This window comes from Oratosquilla oratoria, chromosome 35 (assembly GCF_046742065.1).
Source record: "Oratosquilla oratoria isolate Oo_2021 chromosome 35, ASM4674206v1, whole genome shotgun sequence".
NCBI classification, from domain to species: domain Eukaryota; kingdom Metazoa; phylum Arthropoda; class Malacostraca; order Stomatopoda; family Squillidae; genus Oratosquilla; species Oratosquilla oratoria.
In genome coordinates, this window is record NC_134811.1 from 30,684,774 (window position 1) to 30,710,972 (window position 26,199).

At 45.2% G+C, this 26,199-nt stretch overlaps 1 protein-coding gene across 1 annotated transcript in view; it reads left to right on the top strand.

Moving 5' to 3' along the window:
* Window positions 1–26,199, top strand: part of LOC143018631 (transmembrane protein 53-like) — a 77,711-nt gene that overhangs the window by 30,951 nt on the left and 20,561 nt on the right. The window contains exons 2-4 of the mRNA XM_076174178.1: window positions 16,854–17,060; window positions 19,814–19,979; window positions 23,646–23,724. Coding sequence (XP_076030293.1) covers window positions 16,854–17,060; window positions 19,814–19,979; window positions 23,646–23,724 — 452 coding nt within the window. The remainder of the gene's footprint in view (window positions 1–16,853; window positions 17,061–19,813; window positions 19,980–23,645; window positions 23,725–26,199) is intronic.

Here is a 26,199-nt window from a genome sequence, read left to right on the forward strand (position 1 = left end):
GGCGAATTTGTTCATGGAACTTCATGTTAGTGCAGGATCAAGTCTTGCGCAAGTATGGATGCGAGTGCATAGTGGTAATACTTTTGAGTATATCTTGGGTACATTTATGTATATTTTTGTTTATTGGTTTATATTCTTAGTTATTTGATGTCGTTGTTATTGTCATTGTCAGTGTCTTTGTAACATTATGCTAACGTTACTTGGACTGTGGTGACGAGGGAGTGAATGAAGCTCGAGCGAGTTTGATGGTTTTATTCTGGTTAGTGCGAGTGTCGACCCAGGCTGGGTCGGGCGGTCGGGCTTCGAGGCTGCCCTAACCGCAAAAATGATCGCGGGCCTTGGGTCGCGCACCGCTGGTTACAATTACAGTAGAGAATTGACCATGGAAACCCAAACCTGTCTCCATATATACACATCTTGCCTACGCTACAGTAGCAAAGGATCTAGACTGACCGAAACATGGCTCGGTAGGGCCTAGATTGTACTTTCATGAGGATAGAAATTTTTGTAGTACAGGCGTAATATTGACTTAACCTACACAATAGTAATATAAGGCCGAAGGCCAGGTATTTTTACACAACATATAAATTTCTTGTCCATCCCATTTCTGCAGCGGCGATACTATAAGCCAAAACATCACGTAGAAGCACATGTGGGGGACTCTGTTCACCACATCGTCATCGGTTTCGTTGTTGTCGTCGTCGTTATTGTCGTCGTTTATTTTTGTCTTGTTAATGATATTATAATGCTTAGAATATGCATGGTAGCAATGAACCAGTCACGATATTGTAATGACTATTTAGATAAGTTGGAGATTTATATTAGCTGGTGAATGAAATAGATTAGTGGTAGTCTGAATAGAGATGGAAGGGTTTGAATTAAAACTGATGCCTTGTTGAGAAAAGTAAATTGCTGGAGTTTTAATGGGGTTACCCTAGGGGATAAGATGGAAGTCCTGCATTGCAACATTTAGTGCTGAATACCCACAGTTGGCCAAAGAATTTTGCGTACATGTATATTTAGATGAATACAGAGTAATTACTTTTTGCATATATGCATGTACACCCCAACACACACACACACACACACACACACACACACACACACACACACACACACACATATATATATATATATATATATATATATATATATATATATATATATATATATAATATGCTTTCTTATCCCACAATTTCTTTGCTCATTTTATATTGGTTACCATTGTGAAGTATTACTTAAATGAAATTTCGGAAAATATTTTATATTTAGGGACTCTCATTACCGAACAGGGTAGTCAGTACTCCATGTACAGTTGCTTTTACTTCTAAGTACTACAGTGGTTGATGTCTGTTGTATCCACATACGATCACTAGCCATTACGATATGTCACATTCCAGACATGTGATCCACAGACGTACAAGGAGGTACTAGCCTTTAGCAATACCTCCAGTCTTGATAACCTGCATATTTACATCTGACTCGGATAATGCAACACATACCAACGCTACATCACGTCATCGTCTAACGAACCGACACAAGTACCTAATGTCACCAGACAGTTAGATTAACATTTCCTTATACCTACCAAGCTACATTATCGTAACTCCAATACATGCATCATGTCTAGCCATATATACAAATATTACATATATATTATCACAAACACATTTCCTATGTGACAACAAGCACCTAACATGCTTAGATAGGCATATTCCCCTTTATATAGGGCCACTACGTCGCCAGAGAGACAAGAGACTAGGGGAGACACTCCCTTAGATTCTGTAGGGAAGACATTCCCTTTGGGAGATTGTACCCTACGCTTGTAGATATCTGAAAGCCACCTCAATACTGTACAAAGTCTAACCAAGACTTTACATCGCTCCGATAAGCCCCATTGTGTTGCCCAACCTAACGGGTACACTGTGAAGTTGTGACAGCTCGTATCTTCGAGTCGTAGAATTACGACGTATTGGAGTAGTATCGTAACTTTACGACAGAGAAGGTGGCGGGACAATAGGGATTTCTCGCTAGCATGCTACTTGCTTTTGCTTCATTCTTTGAGTAGGAAAGACTTAGGTTACAATATTCTAGACTTCCGTAGGAATATCTCAACAATGTGTCTCAAATTCGTATAGGTTCAACTTTGGAAATGAAAGGATCGCAACCGAAGTCGTTTCTACTCAAACGATGTAGCAAAAGCAAGTAGCATGCTAGCGAGGATCGGCCCACTGTGCCGCCACCGTTAGGCAGAAAGAATTGCTTCGTCAGCTGGGCAGCTGCCTTGGAAGGCACGGCCTAACCTCGCGGAGTTTGGCAACTCGTGACACAGCTGCAGAAATACGCAGAGTAATACCAACATGCGTCTTTGGAAGGCGATAACTCTTGTGCGGGAGAGTAATAAAGAAACCTTGGAAAAAAAAACTTGAAAAAAAACGCACAAGAAAAGGAAACTTGAAAAAAAAACTTTCAAAAAAAACTTGCAAGAAAAAAAAAACTTGAAAAAAACTTGCAAAAAAGAACCTTGAAAAAAAAAACACGTCATCATAAGCCCGTTCTTTTTCAGAACCAAGACATGAACCAGGCGATTTTCTTCAGCACTGGTGAACCACCTTGTCCCCGTCCTTATGCTTTTTCGATCGACCAGTACCGGTTACCGGTTGTTCAGTTCACGGTCCGCATATCAGTGTAATCAAATCGACATGCGTGACACGCTCCTGTTTGTTTCAACTCTCGTCAATTTTTTTTCTTAATTCTGCCGCACTCTCCTTAGTTGACATTAAGGGGGTAGAAATGCACCTTCAGTTTGTTCCAGCCATGATCGTCTTTGTACGTTGATAGTAGTAGCATTAAAAGTATCATTATTAGCATTGGAGCGGTAGTAGTTGTAGCATTAGCAGCATTAGTAGCATTGGTAGCCCAAACGGGCTACTACTTTCGTAGCTCAAGTAGGCTGTTGCATTCGAAGCCCAGGGGCGTTACTGAATTTCTAGCCCAGTTATGGTTCTGCTTTCATATCCAAAGGAAGCTATTGTCTTTATAGCCTAATCACTACACTGTCTTCATAGCCCAATTAATTGCTATCCTAATCTAATGTCTTCGTAGCCCAAGTAGGCTACTGCCTTTGTGGCCCAAGTACAATACGAAATTGCTTGTCCAAGAAAATACTGACTTTATAGCCCAAGTACTTTTCTGAATTGCAAGCTCAAGTGCCTGACTGACTTTACAGCCCAAAGTTACTGAATTGCTAGCTCAAGTTGGTTTCATACTGCCCCTAATAATATTCGTTGCAAGAGAGAGAGAGAGAGAGAGAGAGAGAGAGAGAGAGAGAGAGAGAGAGAGAGAGAGAGAGAGAGAGAGAGAGAGAGAGAGAGAGAGGGATAAAGAGAGAGAGAGGGAGAGAGAGAGAGATGGGGAGAGAGAGAGAGAGAGAGAGAGAGAGAGAGAGAGAGAGAGAGAGAGAGAGAGAGAGAGAGAAGAGGAGAACGAGAGAGAGAGAGAAGAGAACGAGAGGGAGAGAGAGAAGAGAACGAGAGGGAGAGAGAGAAGAGGAGAACGAAAGGGAGAGAGAGAGAGGAGAACGAGAGAGAGATAGGAGGAGAACGAGAGATAGGGAGGAGGAGAACGAGAGATAGAGATAGAGAGAGAGAGAGAGAGAGAGAGAGAGAGAGAGAGAGAGAGAGAGAGAGAGAGAGATAGAGAGAGAGAGAGAGAGAGAGAGAGAGAGAGATAGAGAGAGAGAGAGAGAGAGAGAGAGAGAGAGAGAAGGAGAATGAGAGAGAGGCAGAGAGAGACAAAGAGAGAGAGACAAAGTGAGTGAGAGAGACAAAATAGAGAGAGACAAAGTGAGAGACAAAGTGAGAGAGAGAGAGAGAGAGAGAGAGAGAGAGAGAGAGAGAGAGAGAGAGAGAGAGAGAGAGAGAGAGAGAGAGAGAGAGAGAGAGAGAGAGAGAGAGACAAGTTCTGTGGGTCTATCAGCTTCAATTTACAACAATTTGTTCATCTGCCACTCCGCAGTTGTGGACGGAGGAGCGGACGCTGGCTGGGTCTTATTCTGGGCCTCAGTAGTACTCTTTCTGTAGTCTTGATCCCATTTCATTTCCCCGCCGTCGGTAGGTTCCCTTACGACCAAAGCTACTCCTGTATTCCTTGCCATAGACACAACCTTACCAAGCAGGATTGAGACATTGAGTTGGGGTTCATAGGCTGCATCGTCTTTCGTGGGGATAGATCGGTCTTGTAGAGGGCTATTAGGGCAGTATGCTCTGGCTTTTGTATTGAAATTATATATATTTTATTTTATTATTGTTATTGTTGATATTGATATTATTGTTATTGCTATTATTTTTTTCTTGTTTCTATTGTGATTTTTATTTTTTATTTTACTATTTTTATTTATATTTTTGCTGTTTTTATTATTGTTATTTTTTATATTTGCTATTTTCATTTTATTTTATTAATGATTTTGATTTTAAATTTAATGTTATTTTTGATATCTTATAATGTTTAATTTTTATTATCTTATATTTTTATCATTATTTTTATTATTGTACTCCATATTTGGTGAGGATCTTTCATAAATGTTTACGGGAAAGTTTCGTATGCTTTTGTTAGGTCCATAAATACAGAGGTGAGGTCAGTGGCCTGCTCAGTGTATTCCTCTTGCAACTGCGGATGAAAAATTCACCATCTCGCTTGTGTACTTCTGTCCTGCGAACCCGCATTGAAGGTCGGATATCACAACCTCCAGTATGTGTTTGATAAGAAGGAAAACACAATAAGCGTGAGGGATTATGCTTGATCCTGTGTGCGTGTGTGTGTGCGTGTGTACGTGTGTGTGTGTGCACGTGTGTTTGTGTGTACGTGTGTGTGTACGTGTGTGTGTGTACGTGTGTGTGTACGTGTGTGTGTGTGTACGTGTGTGTGTGTGTACGTGTGTGTGTGTGTACGTGTGTGTGTGTACGTGTGTGTGTGTACGTGTGTGTGTGTACGTGTGTGTGTGTACGTGTGTGTGTGTACGTGTGTGTGTGTACGTGTGTGTGTGTACGTGTGTGTGTGTGTGTACGTGTGTGTGTGTACGTGTGTGTGTGTGTGTGTGTGTGTGCGCGCGTGTTCTTCAAACCTCGTGCATTAGTCTAAATCATGGATTGTTGGGGAAAGGAATATCGATCAAAGTCACTGATCGGCTGTTGTGGTTTAGATGCGATGGATTAGTATATATATGTATACAACTACAAGAGAAGGGCTGAAATTTATTGCATTGGAAACCGCGCGAAGTTCAGGAATCTTATCAAAATCATGGATTGGAGGTGATGTCGGGAGGAAGGTCTGAGCAATTGCACAGGTTTGGTATGTGTGTGTGTGTGTGTTATTACACACACACACACACACACACACACACACACACACACACACACACACACACACACACACACACACACACACACACACACACACACACACACACTGTGTAATGGAATATGTAGCAAAGGCCCTCTCCTATTTACAAATAGATAATCGAGTGAAAACTCACACATACTTCATATCCGCAAATGCACTTGTTTTATCTCCTGCTAAGAATCAAGGTGGGGATTTACTGGGACTAGGAAAGATTCGCTACGTCAATCGACGATATTTCCGTTCTCTCGAAATGGTTGTACCATCCAAGGATCTCTGAGGTGATGATAGTTTCTTTACATTGGGGGATAAGTTAACAGCCTAGTATGCTGTGTTACATATATTCCCATATATGTAAGGTTGGAATAGAGTTATTACTTTGGATAAGGCGTCGCTCGCGATTACGTGGGTGTCCGATTACAGGACGAGTACTGAGGAGGACGCGTGGGAAGGAAACCTATACAATGAAGTATTTGTTCTGGTTTTGCGTAACACTCAGCCTAGAACGGGGCAGAACGTTTTAGTTAATTTGACCAATCAGGTTCAATCTCCATAGACGCAATTCCTATGGGCCAATCAGAGGGTTTTTGTAGAAGGAACCAGAGCGCCTTGGGCGTGTCAGAGAGTCAGTTTAGGAGAAGTGGGTGCGATGTAAAGGTGTGTTGCCTCGGGGTGGATTGTCGGCTGAAGTAAGTCCTCTGTACTCCCCCTGTATTATTCTTAAGTCATTTTAACTCAGCTAGTGTTTCATGTAGTGTTATGTAATTGTCTATGGTAGTGACGCGCGAGGCCTAGACAGTGTTTTCGTTGGTATTAATTCAATATTAATTTTCTTTCACCCCCGTTAAACGTTTTCGAGCGGGAATCTTCTGTTTTGAAACTTATTTACTCAGTTGTATGTTCAGTGATTGTAATCATTCATGTAATCCTATTAACTTTAATGAATAGTGTTAAATGTTATCTGTGCGTTTCATTTTTCTTGATTTTTATGATAGTACAAAATCAAGTGGCGGCCTTGAAATTTCTTTAAGTTACCCAAAGACTTGGTGTCTTGGGAACTCATTTCATTTACTTTAAATGTATTGCAAGTCAGATGTGTGAGCGAGATTCGTAACAGCTGTTGAAGCGGTTGGCAGTTTTCTTATGGTGATGAAGTGCTTTGAGAGAATTACCAAAATCTTGCACGTTGTTGTTGTTTTCAGATAAGTTGAGCAATTCCTTTGATTTACGACCTAGACACGCAAGATATCGACATTCCTTCAATATTTTTACCAAAAACCTGAATATACGAAGTCTTGCCACATTTGATTGAAAATGTTCCTAGCTTCGACATGACGTCACGTGACCCTGAAACGTTCTTTGATTCGACGCTCAGACGAGACGATATGACGTCACTCATTAAGTTCCGCCTCCTTGGACTGTCTGTATTCTTGGATTTTTATTTAATTAATTTTTTAATGTGACACTTCGTTTTCTTTCCGAAGTGGCCCTTTTGTGGACCTTTTATTTATTCTTCTTTTATGATACATGTTTGGGATTGTTCAATATTTGTTTTGTGTATTTGTTAATGTTTATTTATTTAGCTGTTAATTTATGTATTCATGAGTTATTTATTATATGATTGGTTTCTATCATTCATTTGTTCATTTGTCTAATTTATTTATTTTTGTATTTGGTTATTTGCTTTTGAACCAACTTTTGGCGACTTTTCGAGTTGGAGAGACAGGTTTTCCTCTTCCCACACACACCTGTTGGCTGAAGCCGAATGTCTCGTTCCTTCGACCCCCCCTCCTCCCGCCTCTAAACACCTGTTGACGTTCTGGTCTCTCTCTCTCTCTCTCTCTCTCTCTCTCTCTCTCTCTCTCTCTCTCTCTCTCTCTCTCTCTCTCTCTCTCTCTCTCTCTCTCTCTCTCTCTCTCTCTCTCTTGTGTGTGTGGATAAAATTATAGAGTAAATATTTGAGTAAGTAAATAAGAAATGTATAGGTTAATAAGTAAACATAGATTGAAAAATAATAGGTAACAAGAAATGAATATTCAAACGAATTAGATAAGTAAAACGAATTAAATAGATAAGTTAACGAGTAACAGCAAGTAACAAAAAAACCAACGAGAGATTAGAAGAGGTGGATTCGATAACAGCGAAGGAGGGAAGAGCACAAAGGAAAGTCGGCTTCACAACAATCTCTTCTTCAGTTCTTAAACAGCGAGTAGGAGGGTGGATCCTCTTTCTGAATAAAAGCGTCGGAAGGCAGCTCGGGAAGTGTATATAATAGGGGTCGTTGCACTTGGGCTCTGCAAAACACACACACACACACACACACACACACACACACACACACACACACACACACACACACACACACACACACACACACACACACACACACACACACACACACACGCACACACAAGTTGCATTTAGTGCTTATTGCGGAAACGTAGTTATGAAGAGCTTACGTCAGGAGTCACTTAACTACTGGTGTAAGTCATCTTTGGTGTAATACTAATACCTTGCTCATTTCCGTTACTTGTACTGTTACCTCAAACCCGATGCGTGAAGTTGCCGTTTGCGTGGAGGAGGAAGTGGGGAAGGAGGAGGGGGAGGAGGAGGAGATGTTTGTCTGCGTTGGACGAAGGCACACACATCTTCGCGTGTCATATTTGTGTGTTGCAATGTAAAAATAAATTGCAGTGACCTACAATCCGCGAAGTCTCCTATTGATTCATAGGTTCGTACTTTTAAACTCTTGCCGTGGCGAACGCCTCTCGACCAGTAGAAAGTAGAGTTTAGTTAACTTTACTCGCTAGACTTAAAAAAAAATCCTGATATTTTTTATACATATGGCAGTTAAACTTAACTAGAATATGAGGACTCGTGTGAGGGAGATCGGTTAGAACGCCTTCAGGTAGGTCCTCGAGGATGAGCCTCAGGTCTTCCTTCCTCTCGGGACTTTGATTCCATCCTCTCCTGAAGCAGTGACCCAAACGAGATAGACTTCGTGATGCCTCGACTGCGTGACGTCACAGGTCCGCATTTCTAGTCCACATTTTGTGGTCGTAGGTCTTGTACTCGATACTCTGCCCATCCATCAGTGGGATTAATTATCTGTTATGATGTTGGCAGGAGACCTTTCATTCCATAGCGAGGTCTGGAGAAATAGTGATAATGATGGTATAATTGATGATGATGACCATGATTATCACGATGGTGTTTTGTATGACCTGACAGACAAGCAAGTGTCAGTCACCGGTAGACTTAAGATGGAGAGAAAGGGTACTCTGTCTATCTTTAATAGCCTTAGTGGTTACGAAGGGGAATCTAGGACAAACGTGCCACAAACGCGTAAGAAGAAGAAGAAGAAGAAAGAGAGAGAAAGGAGGTAACGAGAGAAAGGGGAGAGCGAGAAAGGGGAGAGCGAGAGAAAGGAGAGAGGGAGAGAGAGGAAGGAGAGAGGGAGAGATAGGAAGGAGAGAGGGGGAGAGAGAGGAAGGAGAGAGGGAGAGAGAGGAAGGAGAGAGGGAGAGAGAGAGGGAGAGAGAGGAAGGAGAGGGGGGAGAGAGAGGAAGGAGAGGGGGGAGAGAGAGGAAGGAGAGGGGGGAGAGAGAGGAAGGAGAGAGAGGAAGGAGGGGAGAGAGAGGAAGGAGGGGAGAGAGGAAGGAGGGGAGAGAGGAAGGAGAGGAGAGAGGAAGGAGGGGAGAGAGAGGAAGGAGAGAGCGAGAGAGAGGAAGGAGAGACCGAGAGAGAGGAAGGAGAGACCGAGAGAGAGGAAGGAGAGACCGAGAGAGAGGAAGGAGAGAGGAAGGAGAGAGGGAGAGAGAGAGGGAGAGAGAGAGGAAGGAGAGAGGGAGAGAGAGAGGAAGGAGAGAGGGAGAGAGAGAGGAAGGAGAGAGGGAGAGAGAGAGGAAGGAGAGAGGGAGAGAGAGAGGAAGGAGAGAGGGAGAGAGAGAGGAAGGAGAGAGGGAGAGAGAGAGGAAGGAGAGAAAGAGAGGAAGGAGAGAGCGAGAGAAAGGAGAGTGAGAGAGCGAGAGAAAGGAGTGAGAGAGCGAGAGAAAGGAGAGTGAGAGAGTGAGAGAGAGAGAGAGGAAGGAGAGAGCGCAACAAAGGAACGAGAGAGAGCGACAGAGAGAGAGAGAGGAAGGAGAGAGTGACAGAGAGAGAGGAAGGAGAGAGCGACAGAGAGAGAGATAAGTAGAAAGAAAGCCAGGAACGGTTACTTGGAAGTCGTAGAAGTGGGCTATGAAGTGGTGCGCGTGGAATTCGACTCCTCCGATCCTGCAGTCTGGCACCGAAAGCTCCGTGACTCCCTGCGCAGCACAGGGAGTCGAGTGAAATTGTTTTTTTTTTTTTTTTTTTTTTTTAATCATTACTGATGCGTTAAATCAATTACTCGTTTACTTGTTCCATTTTTTTTGTCATTAATGATACGTTAATTTACTTGTTCCATTAATATATACATTGACGTACCCATTTATTTATTTGTTCTTGTACGCTTTGCTCAAAACAGTTGCCTGTTGATTTTGTCGTCCATTACATGCAGACCCAATTGAGCAGAACTCCAAACACGCAGAGGCGCGAAAGGAATGTGTGGCTGGAATGATATCAACTATTGTTTGCCCAATCAGGCACCAGAGGGCCTGTATACCAGTGCCGTACTTCAGTGAAGGTGTTTAATCAGACTGGTGAAGTTGATGAGTATTGATTTCAGAATCTACTCGCAATCATAACCATTCCAACAGGCTCACTGCAGGGGTCGTCGTAACGTCCTCCCAGGGGATAGTTAGGTGGTCCTGCATTGGGCCATCAAGGCTGAGGATTTATATTTTGTATCGAACTGTTCTTTCTTTGACGTTGATGGACAACCTTGCCGGGGAAAAACCTGGTCGACTTTATGCTGATAGAAAACGGAAAGTTAAAAAAAAAAAAAAAAAAAAAAAAAAATCTAGGACCGTTGCCAATAACTCTGGGGCTGTGGATTTCCAGTCTGTGAAACTGTTGTTATTATCGTTATTATTATGTATTGATATTTTAAAGTACAATTTTCATTATTACGTTATTATATCATGTATGGATATTGTTATTAGGTACTGTAACAATTTTTTTAGTTACACAAACGCGCGCGCGCACACACACACACACACACACACACACACACACACACACACACACACACACACACACACACACACACACACACGCGCGCGCGCGCGCGCGCCCGCCAGTAGTGTCAAGGTTTTGTACGATGTTATCCTGAGTCTTGCTGAGGTAAGGGTCTCATCAACTTTTATATCTTGTTGCCATGATTGACGGTAAGTTTAGTTTGGGGTGGGGTGGGGGGGCTGTTGGAGGGTGTTGGATGCTTGTGGTGGGTAGGGGTGGGCGGTGTTACTGGGGGCTTGCGATTGGTGAACCCTGTGAAGAACCGACTAAACCTATTTGGACTGGCGATGTATTTCGTGTTTGTGTTAAGTCCAGACGACTTTGTTCAGCCGAGGGAAAGACCTGGGGCAGAACTGGGTTTCCAAGTCCATTTCACAGTACGTCATTGTGCTAGGGAAAAGGAAGAAAAGATATAATCCTTGGCGTCCTTCAGAGGGATGAAGTATCACTTAAGAATAGTTGTTGTTGTAGTACAAAGTATCAAGTTCCTTAAGTGAAGGGTATGAAGTTTGCCCACGGTTGATGAAAATGTACTTCCCCGGAATCGACATGACGTCACTATTTTTGAGACGTTATTGTTTTGGAGAGCGACATGACGTCACTCATAAACCCCGCCTACTGTAATTGTGCAGAGTTTGCTTTTTCTGTCGACATCTTTAAAAGCGCGGCAAAAAATAATATAAAATTAATCGTACATAGGGGAAATCAAAGTAGACCAGCTTGCAGCTGAATAGAAGCGTATGTTAAAAAGATAACATTATAGACAGTTCTGTCTATTTGAGAGATTATGAAGGAAGTGCTTGTGTGATCTTGGGATTTTCTAGCTTTCGGAACTTTCGTTCCAAGTAATGGATATTTCTGAAATTTAGAGACTTTCATTAGAATTGTGTATACAGGGAAGATCGTATCCTCGTAGCTTGAATAGAATAACTTGGCGGGTGGCAGTGGAAGACGGAGCTGTTTTTTGCTCCGCCTACCTCCTTCTGATTGGCCCATGGAACTCAAAACCGACGTGGCGTCATCCGATAACCGATCCATCGGTTGGAGAAATTCCAATCTCCAAATCAGAATCACTTTTCCTTCGTTTGAAAGTTGTTATATATTTCACTACATATTTAATGTTTTAATCGTGTATAATAATGATTTTATTTTGATAATTATCCCCAAAGGAAAACGCAGGGTAGAGTGGTTAAATCCACAATTTGACAGGCACTGAAAATAGAGTAATATTAACCAATCTGATCTGTGCGATTCACTATGAAAAGATAAGACCTGGTGTGGAAAAAAATGCCAGTGTCCAATATGTGTGTGTATATATATATATATATACATATTTATATATATATATGTATATATATATATATATATATATATATATATATATATATATATATATATATGATATCGAGGAGAAACCACAGACCCGAATAAAATGTCTAACGACAATCAGAATAAAAGGAAAACTACCAGGGTTGATATCTTGTAAGGCACATAATGTAATATACCGGATAAGCATAAGTGTAGTTGTAGTATTAGATACAACAGTTGGACAGAACTGTGTTGCATCTGGGTAGAAAAGCTGTTTCTTTCTTTCTGCATTCGGAAATGCAGTAAAGGAGAACAATCGGTTGCAAGAGTAGAAATTCAATTTCCTCGACTTTATTGTAGCTCGGATTGTTAGTGAACATAAATTGATATAGATATATGGCATAATGACGCCTTTGTGTGTTTTTGTAATAAATTTTTATAGCATTGTTCTATGTATCTCTGTATTTTCTGAATTATAAAAAAGTTTTTCAGAAGAATAGAGAAAATGAAGAAGTGTTACATGTTGAAAATTAATTATAATTGGTTTTATCTGGAAATACATTCATGCATGCCCATGCATACCATTCCTGTGCGTAGCTATATAAAGAAATAGTAGTGCTTCCACTGCATCAGATGTGACTTGAGGTAGATAAATATTGTTGGAATGTTCCTCTGTAGAGACACTATATGAAATAAACCCAATATATGACAAATCGGTTAAAATTAAAATATAACAATTTATTAGTTTAGATATGTTGTTGTTCTTGGTAAAGGAGTTTAGTGTTTTATGATGCTGAACGGCTTCAGTGAACTTCGAGTGTCTGGCAATACCTGGAAGGGTGCCATTGGGGGAGGGAAGAGGAGGAGGAGGAGGAGGAGGAGGAGGAGGAGGAGGAGGAGGATGGCGGCGATGGCATCATCCTGTCATTTCTATTCTATTGATTGTGTAGCCCAAGGCCATATTGGCTTGTTTCGTGTGTGTGTGTGTGTGTGTGTGTGTGTGTGTGTGTGTGTGTGTGTGTGTGTGTGATGGGCCTACAGTCTAAACAAGAACAGGTAACTTCACTAACGATATGACGTCATGAGGAGGCACGCAAGGTGCCTGCCAGGCTACATAGAATAAGTTTTCTTGGCGAAGTGAACTGCCCTGTTATTGTTCAGACTTCTGGACTCCTGCTGGGAACGCAGGGAGGGAAATAGCAGTCGATCACGAGTCTAACACGTGATCCAAAGACCAATGTGAATCACACACACACACACACACACACACACACACACACACACACACACACACACACACACACACACACACACACACACACACACACACACATTCTCTCTCTCTCTCTCTCTCTCTCTCTCTCTCTCTCTCTCTCTCTCTCTCTCTCTCTCTCTCTCTCTCTCTCTCTCTCTCTCTCTCTCTCTCTCTCTCTCTCTCTCTCTCTCTCTCTCTCTCTCTCTCTCTCTCTCTCTCTCTCTCTCTCTCTCTCTCTCTCTCTCTCTCTCTCTCTTTTGTTAGGAACCCGAACGTGTAGGTGTCGGCTTGCCGGCTACAGTGAATCATCTCTTTCTCAAAGGTATCGGAAAGGTCTTCGCTCTCTCTCCCCCTCCCTTCATTCCCCCCTCCCCCCATAGCGCGAAATGTCACGATCCTCCCCTCCCCCCTCCTCCTCTCTCTCCCCCCCTCCCTCACTGCCCCGAGGTTGGGTCTATTCCTGGACGCTCAGCCGATGCAAGTTGACCTTGAGGCCTCGCCACTTTATATTGGAAACTCCAGTAACAGGTTGTGATACACCTAAACCCCCCCCTCTTCCCCCTCCCTTCCCCCCTCTCCCCCCTCTCCCCCTCTCCCCCCTCTCCCTCTCCCCCCTCTCCCTCTCCCCCCTCTCCCTCTCCCCCCTCTCCCTCTCCCCCCTCTCCCTCTCTCCCCTTCCTCTTCTCCCCTCTTCCCGCCGTCTTTCCCTCCCCGACCCCCTATGCTTCTTATCTCCAATGCGGCCCCACACATATCACCACCATTACCACACCACCACTACCACACCACCACTACCACACCACCACTACCACACCACCACTACCACACCACCACTACCACACCACCACTACCACACCACCACTACCACACCACCACTACCACACCGCCACTACCACACCACCACTACCACACCACCACCACCACCACACCACTACCACACCACTACCACACCACCACCACACCACCACTACCACACCATCACCACCACAACCACACCACCATCACCACCACTACCACACCACCACCATCACCACCACCACCACCACTACCACACCACCACCACCACCACACCACTACCACACCACTACCACACCACCACCACACCACCACTACCACACCATCACCACCACTACCACACCACCACCATCACCACCACCAGTATCACTCGCCGACACTACTACTATCACCATCACTATTATCACCATCACTATTATCACCACCACTATTATCACCACTATTACCACCACCACCACTACTAATATCACCCCCACCTCTACTACTATCACCCCCACCTCTACTACTATCACCATTTATCACCACTACTATCACCACCACCACTACTATTACCACTACTATTACCACAACCACCACTACTATTACCACCACCACCACTACTATTACCACTACCACCACCATCATCACCACCACAACCACCACTACCACCACAACCACTACTATCACCACCACCACTACTATTACCACTACCACCACTACTACTATCACCACCACCACTACTACTATCACCACCACCACCACTACTACTATCACCACCACCACCACTACTATCACCACCACCACCACTACTACTATCACCACCACCACCACTACTACTATCACCACCACCACCACTACTACTATCACCACCACCACCACCACTACTATCACCACCACCACCACTACTACTATCACCACCACCACCACTACTACTATCACCACCACCACCACTACTACTATCACCACCACCACTACCACTGCCACTGTCACCACCACCACTACTACTATCACCACCACCACCACTACTACTATCACCACCACCACCACTACTACTATCACCACCACCACCACTACTACTATCACCACCACCACATGTATCCAGACCCAAGTATACGGCAGCACGTGTGTACCTATGGCCTTTTCGCCCATATAAGGGGCGGGGGGCAGGGGGGGTGTTGCCGAGTCCAAGCCCCCCACTTACATCAGCACATTTGAAGCCTCCCATTGTAGCTGCCATCATGAAAACCTGGTACAGGTGTGGGTGTGATCTTCGGCCTGTAAATGAGCACAGCTGCTATACCCAATAAACCGTATATTATTATTATTAATAATGTTATTATTATATATATATATATATATATATATGTATATATATATTTAGTCGTCGGATGGATCGTGTTGGCATGGGAGTGACGTGTTCTGATAAAACGCGTTAGGACACTGCGCGCTGCTGGGTCAGATTAATTTGTTCCTGATTTTACACTTCAGGCTGATTTGAGGCGAGCGGTATTTACTCCTCAGTCAATCAATCAGTCAATCAATCAGTCAATCAATTGTTGCTTAAAATTCTCAATTTTTTTTTTTTATAAGAAACCCACAACCCCACTTCAGCCGGCAAAGGTCCACGGGCAGTTTGCTTAAGATTTTTTTTTTTTTTTTTTTTTTTTTTAAGAAGAAACATTTGGACTACTGTCTGTGTTGTGTGAGTTTTGGATTCTGTCACCGGCTAGTAAGAGAAGTAGGCCAGTTGTTGGTTTTCGGCTCTCGTTCAAGCAACCGTCCCTTTGCACCGGTTCTCTCTTGTGAGACCCGCAACCTCTGGAGATCCGGCCACGCCCATCAGTTACAGCTCACAAGCCCGCGAAGAGGTCCTGGCGTTGCCGTCTGGAAGTTGCGGGTGGGAGGTTCTCCAGGCCGCGTCTGGGGTTGCAGGGGCTGTTGCCAGGCCGGTACCGCGGTGCTGTCTGTCTTTGTGCGAACTGGGGGATCCTTGTGCAGGCGTGCTAGTGCAGCTGTGCTGTCTGTGTGAGACGAAAGGGGAGGTGGAGGTGGAGGAGGCGGAGGAGGAAGTGGGGAATGAGGAGGAAAAAAATAAGGGAAAAAATAAGGTGGATGAGGAGAGGGAGGAAGGGATGGGCGGAGGGAAGGACGAAGAGAGGGCACGGAAGAAGGACGAAGGGAGGGAGTGACCGGAGGGAGAGACGAAGGGAAGGACAAAGAACGAGGGACGAAAGGAGGGTACGGTTGAAGGGATGGAGGGAGTACACAAAGGAAATGAAGGAAGGAAGGAAACGAGGAAATGACCGAATAAAAATGATAATGGGGAAACAAGTGAAAGTTGGCAAGAGAGATTTTTCTTGTGTTCAGTGCGGTGACCCAGTGGCCGGCCTCCAAGGAGGGAGGGAAACGCCTTCAGCCGGCTATAAACCCCTTAGCGGCCCATACACGATCAATTATATTGCGCAATTTAATTGTCAATTCAGAGTATTGACAATGAAATTGCTCAATATAATTGATCGTGTATGGGCCGCTTTAGGTGGGTAGAATTGCCTGGCATGGACCACAACACAATGTGCATTGAGCGCAAAGACAACTAATAATCAGTTTTCGGATTTAGTTTTATGAATCTCCCCGCTCCTTTTATTTGTGTGTGTGTGTGTGTGTGTGTGTGTGTGTGTGTGTGTGTGTGTGTGTATGTGTGTGTGTGTGTGTGTGTGTGTGTGTGCGTGTGTGCGCGAGCGCGCACCATCCCACGATGTCTTTAGCTGACTTTAATTGTCATGACCTGATACCTATGGAACCAAATATCTACATACTGTAGCGAGGGCAATAAATTCGTTTTAGAAATAGCGACCTCGTTGTCTTAACATACTATTCTCCTCCTTAGTCTTAGCCGATTCCTTTTACTCTCTTACTGCCGTAACCCCTGATCATCGTCCTGGTCTTCTTCCTCCTACAGGTGAGCAAATGCTTCCGGAACGCCGTCCTCCACCGCTCGGATGCCTCGGCGGAGCGTCGAAATGAGTTGGTGGTCCTCTACTCGTGGCTGGCCGCGAAGGAGAAGATCGCCTACAAGTATGTCAACAGTTGGACCACCATCGGCTACGACGTTCTCCACATCACCACCACCGTCAAGGACCTCCTCATGCCCAGAACGGGGACCGAGGTGAGGAACCGAGGTAGAGGGGGTTCGACAGACACGTGTTTAAAGTGATGTGTGAACGTGTGAACGGGGTATTTAGGGTTTAACCAACGTGTTCGACAACCAAATACCCCGTTCACACGTTCACACATCACTTTAAACACGTGTCTGTCGAACCGCGTTCGACGGACCGTTAGACCGTGTAAATCCCCTCTTACGTGGACAAACGAACAACAACAGACCTATTGGTCCATACACGACTTTTTCGGAACCCAACCCCTCTCACACACACACGCGCGCGCGCACACCTTTTTTTTTTTAGATGGGGCTAAGGATGGCGAGGTTGGGGCTTGGGGTAGGGGGTTGTATGTTTGTGTTTTTGTGTGATTAACCATGGTCTTGGATCACGTGTTGGTCTCGTGATCGACATGTAGTACCCTCCCGGGTGACAAGTCAAACCTCATATTACCCGATCTGTGGGCACTGCTATAACTTTACGCACACACACACACACACACACACACACACACACACACACACACACACACACACACACACACACACACACACACACACACACACACACACACACACAAAACACGTCTGTCTGTGTGCAAAGGGAGAGAGGGAGAGAGAGGTTAAGGTTAGGTTAGGGAGAAAAAGAGATATATTCGTCATGGTGTTGGATCACGTTCTGGGTCCGTGATCGACAGCTGTTACCCTGTTGTAGGCGGACAGGAAAACTTGCTCCACCCCCACCCCCCCGTGGTGAACTTGGGCCTGTGCAGGCGGAAAAATAGTAATGGTGGAGGAGGAGGACAAAGAGAAAAAGGAGAAGAGGAGGAGTAGGAGGAGGAGGAAGAGCAGAAGTGTGTGTGTGTGTGTGTGTGTGTGTGCACGCATGCGTGTGTGTGTGTGTGTGTGTGTGTGAATGTGTGTGCGTGCGTGCGCGCATGCGTGTGTATGTGTACATGCGTGCGCGCGTGCGTGTGTGTGTGTGCGTGCGTGTGTCTATGTGTGTGTGTGTGTGTGTGTGTGAGAGAGTGAGTGATGCACCACGGTCAGGGATCACGTGTTGGACTCGTGGTCTACCCTCCCGAATAAGAGCTCAGAACCCACATATGGGCTGATTCATTGGTAAAACTGATTCAACACACATAAGCGCGCACACACACACACACACACACACACACACACACACACACACACACACACACACACACACACACACACACACACACACACACACACACACACAGTTCTAACAGTGACGTAGTCAGAGAGGGGCACGGGGGTGGGGGGTGGGGACGCACCTTCCACTCGTTTCCTCTTCTGAAATATTAAAGAAAACTATATTCGATCACGTTCTTATGATTGCAGGAATTGAAGCCTCCGATTGTTTGGGGGGGTTTAACAACCCCCCCCCCCCAACCCTTGATCAAAGAGAGTCAAATCTGCTTCAAGCAGGAATATGAATCAGTAAACCAGAGTTACACTGGACCTAAGATTCATGTAGCCATTGTGGCTCATAACTGAAGAAGTCTCTTATCCACAGTGGACCTTAGGTAGCAACTGTGGCAAATATATTGCTAGAGGGCTTTGAAACTGGAGCTGTATACTTTGCATGCAGACATAATTTTCAGAGGACTAACTCCAACTGTTTCTTTCGCATGCGCCTATATCGACTCGGGTAGTGTTTGAATTAACTACAGCCCGTGGCGATTTGGAGCGAAAGACAAAACATTCCATTAGCTATTGGCGACATGACTAACGTCTTCGTCGGCGTGGCAATTTGGCGCCAGTTTCATTTAGCCACACGCAGCGGTCCCTCAAAGCTATGCGCATATGCGTACACATATTTGTTTTACAACTAGCGCTCTTAAAAAAATGTACGCACACATGGTTTCCAATTGATGTTAAAATCTATTCAATAAAAAACTTTCACCCAAACATTAACCTATAAATGATCTAAAGATTTGGTAAATTGTCAACCGTCAAAACAATAAATGTTTTTTTTAACTAGCGCTTCCATTGCAAACGGTGAATTGGTGGAGGTAATATGTAATACAATCTTACAAATTGTGCGTATTTGCTTAGATGATCAGATGGACTCGGATGGGTGCGCGCGTACTTTTCAGAGAAGGCAAAGTTTGCACACTAGGAAATTTCTGCGCACACTCGCAGCAAAAAATGAGAAGGAACATTGGTCACACGTGGATAACAATCGCCAGTGGTGACGTGGCGAATGGTATCGCGAACTCTGTCAAACATGAGAACACAAGCATGGTGTCTGCAAACTGATATCCGTTGACAGGGTTGCCAACTGCCGTTGGTCGCCAGGGCTGACATTTTCATTTGTGAAGTTTCGCTAAATATATAAATGTTTGATATTTGGGATTAGCAAATGTGCAAAACTTCGATAGGGTGATACAATTTTTTTCATTTCTTAAGGGTAGTGTCTGACAATTTTATTTAGTTGGTTGGATTTTTAAGTAAAAGTTGAAACCCATTTTCTTGTACTATGCCTTTTTATTGTTATCTTTTGTAATATTTGCAGCAAACAGAATTATTATAAAGAATAAAGCCTGAGAACTGGAAGTGGGAAAGTCCTCATTTAGTCGTCTTTTCCAACACGTACGGGTATTTAGTGGCGATATTCTTGCCCCACTGCATAATGATAGATGAATGTGATGTGTACACACTAACACCACAGTACCATCAAATGTTAGACACAACACCACCCATGTGTTTATTCTGACCGAATCGTCCGCTTTCAGGTAACAGCAGACCGTACAGCCGAATTCCTATTGGAGAGTGATCATGATAGTGTGATCTTTCATGGGCTGAGCGTCGGGGGATATGTAGCTACCAGAGTCCTCATAGCGGCCGGAAACGACTCTGACGCCACTTCTAGGATCACACACGGCATCTACGACTCTTTCAGTAAGTGATGGAACAGTCTTAAGTATATAAGGTCAAACACGAAAGGAACTCCTTTATGTACTACGCTGGGTATGGAATTTGAAGTATATAAGATAGTCTGCATTTGCTGAAAATGTAGTCTCAGTCGACATGACGTCATGAGGCGCGATGTGACGTCACTCTTAAGCCCCGCCTCCTTGTACTTGGATATACTTTGTATACAAGAATTTGGTGGAACTTGCACCTCGTATTCACCGTCAATAATCATCCTCGCATCATAGCAACATATCCCTGTATCAAATTGACTTAGAATCGAATGGTTAGTGGGTCAGCCAATCAAAGGGCAGTCATGACGATGTTGCCAGCACGGTACCACGCGATGTTTATTATTAACATAATCGTTGAGACGACGAAATGTATTGTTATCGATTCATAACAGAGATTGATGGGTGTCCAGGACCTCTCAAGGGTTCACAAATATTTTCAGTAGGATGTCCAGTCCGGAAACTCCGTTGTTTTCAGAGTTTTGTAGATAATTGATAACGTGATGTGTGGGATGAAAAACGTCTTGACGTAGAAAATCGACATGAGAAATAGTTGGAAAATCTTTGACAAACTTACAGTAGGTATTCATAGGTTTTAGAGCGTGTTTTTTTTTTGTAAAGCAGAGTAGCATATTCTGACTCATGACTGAGCGTGTCCACTCTGCACTGTAAGGGCTTAGCAGTCGGGGGAAGGCAGAACCTATGCCAGGGGGCTGCCTGTGCCCCGCTCTCAGAGCGTGTTCATTTTTAACCTGGCGGGAATTTATTAGAGATAAAAATATATGGTAAGCATTTGCTTTAAAACTGTGATCCCCCTCTCTTCCCCCTCTCTCGCTCTTCCCTCCTCTCTCTCTTCCCTCCTCTCTTCCCCCCTCTCTCTCTTGCCTCCTCTCTCTCTTCCCTCTCTTTCTCTTCCCACCTTCTTTCTCTCTTCCCCCTCCTCCCTTCTCCCTCTTCTCCTCTCTTCTCTCTTCCTCCCTCTTCTCTTTCCCTCTTTTGCTCTGTCTTCTCCCTTCTCTTCTCCCCTCTCTTCTTCCCTTTCTCTCGTCTTACCTTTCCCTCTTTCCCCCTCTCTTTTCCCCTCTCTTTCCCCTCTCTTTTCCCCTCTCCCCCTCTCTTTCCCCTTCTCTTTCCCCCTCTCTTTCCCCTTTTTTCCCCCCTCTTTTTCCCTTTCTTTTCCCCTCCCTCTTCCCCCTCCCTCTTCCCCCTCTTGCTTCCCCCTCTTCCTTCCCTCCTTTCCTCCCCTCTCTCCTCCCCCTCTCCTCCCCTCTCTCCTCCCCCTCTCTCCTCCCCTCTCTCCTCCCCCTCTCCTCCCCCCTCCTCTCCTCCCCCCTCCTCTCCTCCCCCTCCTCTCCTCCCCTCTCCTCCCCTCTCCTCTCCACCCCTCTCCTCTCCTCTCCTCTCCTCCCCTCTCCTCTCTCTTCCCTCTCCCCTCTCTCTCCTCCCCTCTCTCTCTCCTCCCCTCTCTCTCTCTCCTCCCCTCTCTCTCTCCTCCCCTCTCTCTCTCCTCCCCTCTCTCTCTCCTCCCCTCTCTCTCTCCTCCCCTCTCTCCTCCCCTATCTCTCTCCTCCCCTCTCTCTCTACTCCCCTCTCTCTCTCCTCCCCTCTCTCTCTCCTCCCCTCTCTCTCTCCTCCCCTCTCTCCTCCCCTCTCTCTCCTCCCCTCTCTCTCTCCCCCCGATCTCTTTCCTCCCCTATCTCTCTTCTCCCCTCCCATCCCCGCATTTTCCCCCTCTCTCCCCCTTCTCTCTCAACCCCCTTCTCTCTCTCTCCCCCTTCTCTCACTCCCTCTTCTCTCTCTCCCCCCTTCTCTCTCTTCCCCCTTCTCTCTCTTCCCCTGTCTCTCTCTTCCCCCTACTCTCTCTTCCCCCTACTCTCTCTTCCCCCACTCTCTCTTCCCCCTACTCTCTCTTCCCCCTTCTCTCTCCCCCCCTTCTCTCTCCCCCCTTCTCTCTCTCCCCTCTTCTCTCTTCCTTCTTCTCTCTCCCCCCTTTCTCTCTCTCCCCTTCTCTCTCTCCCCCTTCTTCCTCTCCCCCTTCTCTCTCTCCCCCTTCTCTCTCTCCCCCTTCTCTCTCTCCCCTTCTCTCTCTCCCCCCCTTCTCTCTCTCCCCCCTTCTCTCTCTCCCCCTTCTCTCTCTCCCCCCTTCTCTCTCTCCCCCCCTTCTCTCTCTTCCCCTTCTCTCTCTTCCCCCTCTCTCTTTCCCCCTCTCTCTTCCCCCTCTCCCCTCTTTCTCACCTCTTTACCCCCTCTTTCCCCCTCTCTCCCTCTCCCCTCTCTCCCCTCCTCTCTCCCCTCTCTCCCCTCCTCTCTCCCCTCTTTCTCACCTCTCTTTACCCCCTCTTTCTTTCCCCCTCTCCCCCTTTCTCCCCCTCTCTTTCCCCCTCTCCCCTCTTTCCCACTGTCTCCCCCTCTCTTTCCCCTCTTTCCCCCCTCTCTTTCCCACTGTTCTCCCCTCCCTTTCCCACTGTCTCCCCCTCCCTTTCCCTCTGTCTCCCCCTCCCTTTCCCCTCTTTCACCCCCTTTCCCTCTTCACCCCTCTCTTTCCCCTCTTTCACCCCTCTCTTTCCCCTCTTTCCCCCCTCTCTTTCCCCTCTTTCTCTCTGCCCTCTCTCTCTCTCTGCCCTCTCTCCCTCCCTCCCCTCCTCTCTCCCTCCCTCCCCTCCTCTCTTCCCCCTTCCTCTCTTCCCCCTTCCTCTCTGCCCCCTTTCTCTCCCTCACTCTTCTGACCTATCCCTCCCCTATTCTTGCCCCTCTCTTCCCCTCCCCTCTCTCTCTCTCTCTCTCTCTCTCTTTCTCTCTCTCTCTCTCTCTCTCTCTCTCTCTCTCTCTCTCTCTCTCTCTCTGTCTCTGTCTCTGTCTCTGTCTCTGTCTCTCTCTCCTTCCTTTGTCTTCATTAAGAAAATGGAAAATGGTGAAGAATTGAAATTCTGTGAACTGTGGGAGTTAAGAATTTTATTAAGTTGAGTAGAGAATCTCTGCCAGATTAAGGCATATGGAGAATAACCCTGATCTCCCAGGCTTGCACCATGTCTCCTAAGTATGTACTTAGTTTTACTAGAAAAGTTTATGTTCTTCTTAGGCAGATACAGATATCTCCTTGGCAGGTGCTTTGGTTCCCTAGGTAGGCGGCCAGATCTCTTGGACAGGCATTGAAGTCTCCCAGGTTGGGAAGCAGATATCCCAGGTAAGTAACTAGGTTTAACAGACGAGTAACTGGTTTCCTTGGGAGGCAACCAGGTTGCCAAGGCAGGTTCCATGGTACCCCAAGCAAACAACTAGATCATTGGCAAAAATGTCCTTGTCTCCAGGGAGGTACCTAGGTCTCCCATGCCTCCAGGCAGATACCCAGCTGTCACAGGTGTCCAGGCAAGTATCTAATATCAAGAAAGTAACCAGGTCTCACAGACAGGCATAACCAGCAGATGTCTCAACTTCTCGAGTAGGTAACTAGGTCTACCTGTCAAGGTACCCAGGTTTCCCAGTGAGATACTTGTTTCAGCCAGGGAGGTACTCTGGTCTCGTATAGCTTGGGTGGGTGCAAGCAGGACATTGAGGGTGACACTACTTTTGTCTTTCAAGATAATTTGTCATAAAGCATCCCAGTATTTCCTCCACAGATTAACACTTGCCTTTTACCTTCCAGCCAATACGATAGGCATGACAAGTGGTGTCGAGACAGCAGTACCACCTTTCCTGAAGGGCGTTGCCAGATGGAGCACAAGGTCAGTTTCAACCCATCTAGTCACATTTTAGAGGAACGTGGCCTGTCTGCATCATACTGCTGTCTGGATCAGTTTCTCGCCTCATTTTCACATAGTAGCCATTTGCCTGTCCCTGATTCCAAAGTCCTGTAGGTGAAGTCAAAAGACTGCTCATTGACTTTGTCTCTTGTGTTTATCAGCTGAGATTAGGAGGCCTAGGATGGTTATAGTGACTCTCTTAGGTGAGGAAATTGGACAATGTTGAGACCAGTAGTGAAGGTTACACCTACTACTTGGTGGATCACAACAATGGGGCCCACCTCAGGAGGATGGAAGTTAACATAGCTATCTAACTACAGCCAGCCAGTTGTTTTCAGAGTTCCTACATTTGATGTACATATGGTGATAATATTAAAGCACATGTCAAGCTTCTTCTTGCTTACTGGTACAGGATGTTCGGGATAAATTTGATAATTTTTTTGATCTTCTGTTATTTCAGAACCATTTGAAGAATTTAATAGTGGTATAGTGCAATGGATAGCTGATTCTATGTACTATTGCTGGGTGTGAGAGCTATAGAGCATGGACAATTGGAAAATAATGGAATATTGGAAGAGAGTGACCTGCATCATGATGATTCATGCCAGATTAAAAAATTCGGAAATCTTAGCTGCAGCTGTGTTCCTTGAAGACCATGGTGAGTTGGAGAATTGCGATGGAGATGTGGAAGCAGTGGCTAGCAGGAAGGATCATAGCAGGTGTTTTGACTCTGTCTGCACAACGAAATTCATCGAGAAGCTGCAAAAAAAAAAAAAAAAAAAAAGATGCGGTAAGATCCAGGCAAGGCAATACAGACCTTGGTGAGAGATAGGCATCGGTATGGCAACTATGAAGAAAGTGCTGAACAAGGGTCTTTGCTACTCCTTATACAAGAGGTGCAAGGGGTAACTACTCACTGCCAAGGCCCAAGAGCTGCCTTGAAAGCCAAGAAATTCCTCAACAAGGTCAAACTGGGGATGCTCTGGGTCTTCACAGACGAGAAGAACTGCCAGGACCAGTTGCACAACACTCAGAACAACAGGTGGCTAGCCTACAGTCCACATGAAGTCCCACACTTCATGAAGGCCAAGTTTCCTCAAACTGTGATGGTCTTTGGGTGTGTTTCCAGCAAAGGCCACATCATGCTGCCCCACATCTTTGAAGAGGGATTGAGACTCATTTCAAATGGCTCTATTTAGTCAAGCACTGGGTGGAGAGGGTGGCTGTGGAAAGACTAGACATGTGGCAACAGGACTCGGCTCCATGTCACACCTCCAGGAAAACCCAGAAATGGCTGTCTGAGAACTACAACTTCACCGGTCCCAACATCTGGCCCCCAACTCTCCTGATTGCAACCCCATGGACTATTGTGTGTGAGGCACAGTTGAAAAAGACACCAAGAATGAGCTGATTGCCAGGATCAAACTGATGTTCAGGCATCTCTTGAAGGACACCATGAAGGCCACATGGTGCAGGTTCAAGTCCTGCCTGGAGGCCATGGTGGAGTCTCAGGGCAGCTTCTTTGAGTGTATTTGGCAAAAAGATCCTCTAAGAGATGCACTTTGAATTTTGAGAAAACATCAATTTTTGGCCAAGATATGACATTTTTCTTTCCTTTCTGAAAAACTGTCGAATTTATCCTGAACACCCTGTATATATTCCTACTGAGGTGCATGAACTTGAAGAGTAGGATATGCTCTATTCCAAGCTTGACTGTAAACAACCAGTGCCTGCCACAGGACACAGTAGTTGTTTTGAGTGACATCAGTGCAGTTATTGGCACTAACAATCTGGTAAATATGTGTTGGTTTATGGCAATGGAACAAGAATTTTTTTTCATCCCATGAATTTTGCAAAATCCAGAAGATTGAGGATTGCTGGTGCCTGGATCCAGAGACAAAAGCCAAACTAATGAATTTTGTATAGCAGTGCTGGAGGTGTGGCAAAAGAGACAGATTCCCTCTTTATTAGCACTTCTTGGAGGATCCTATAGAACTGCATGGTTTCTTGGAGTGCCTAGTTCTGTGTGCCCAATTGTAGATTTGCAGGAGAATTCTGAGATATAAAGTACCTGAATTTCATCTGAAGAAGCTCATGGTTGATGTATGTGCATAGAACAAGTATTCGGTAGCATTTTCCAATAGATTTGAAATAATTGGCATTCCTGAGGACTGAATAACCATGAGGTACCAGCCTCAAACATGAAATTCTGAAAGCTTCGAAGGAGTGCATTAGACAGCATCCAATATTGAGGAGTGGTGTTCTGTTGTGTAAGATACTGGAGACTATAAAGATAAATCATTCTATCAGATAAGATGAGAACCTGGACCAATACAGGACTTGGAAATGGTGGACTAGAAATCTCTTGGAGGAGGGATAATTCAAGTTAATTGTTGAAGATGTTGAGAGTAACCACAGATCTGCTTATCAAACCCTGAAGAAACTATTCCAAATCTG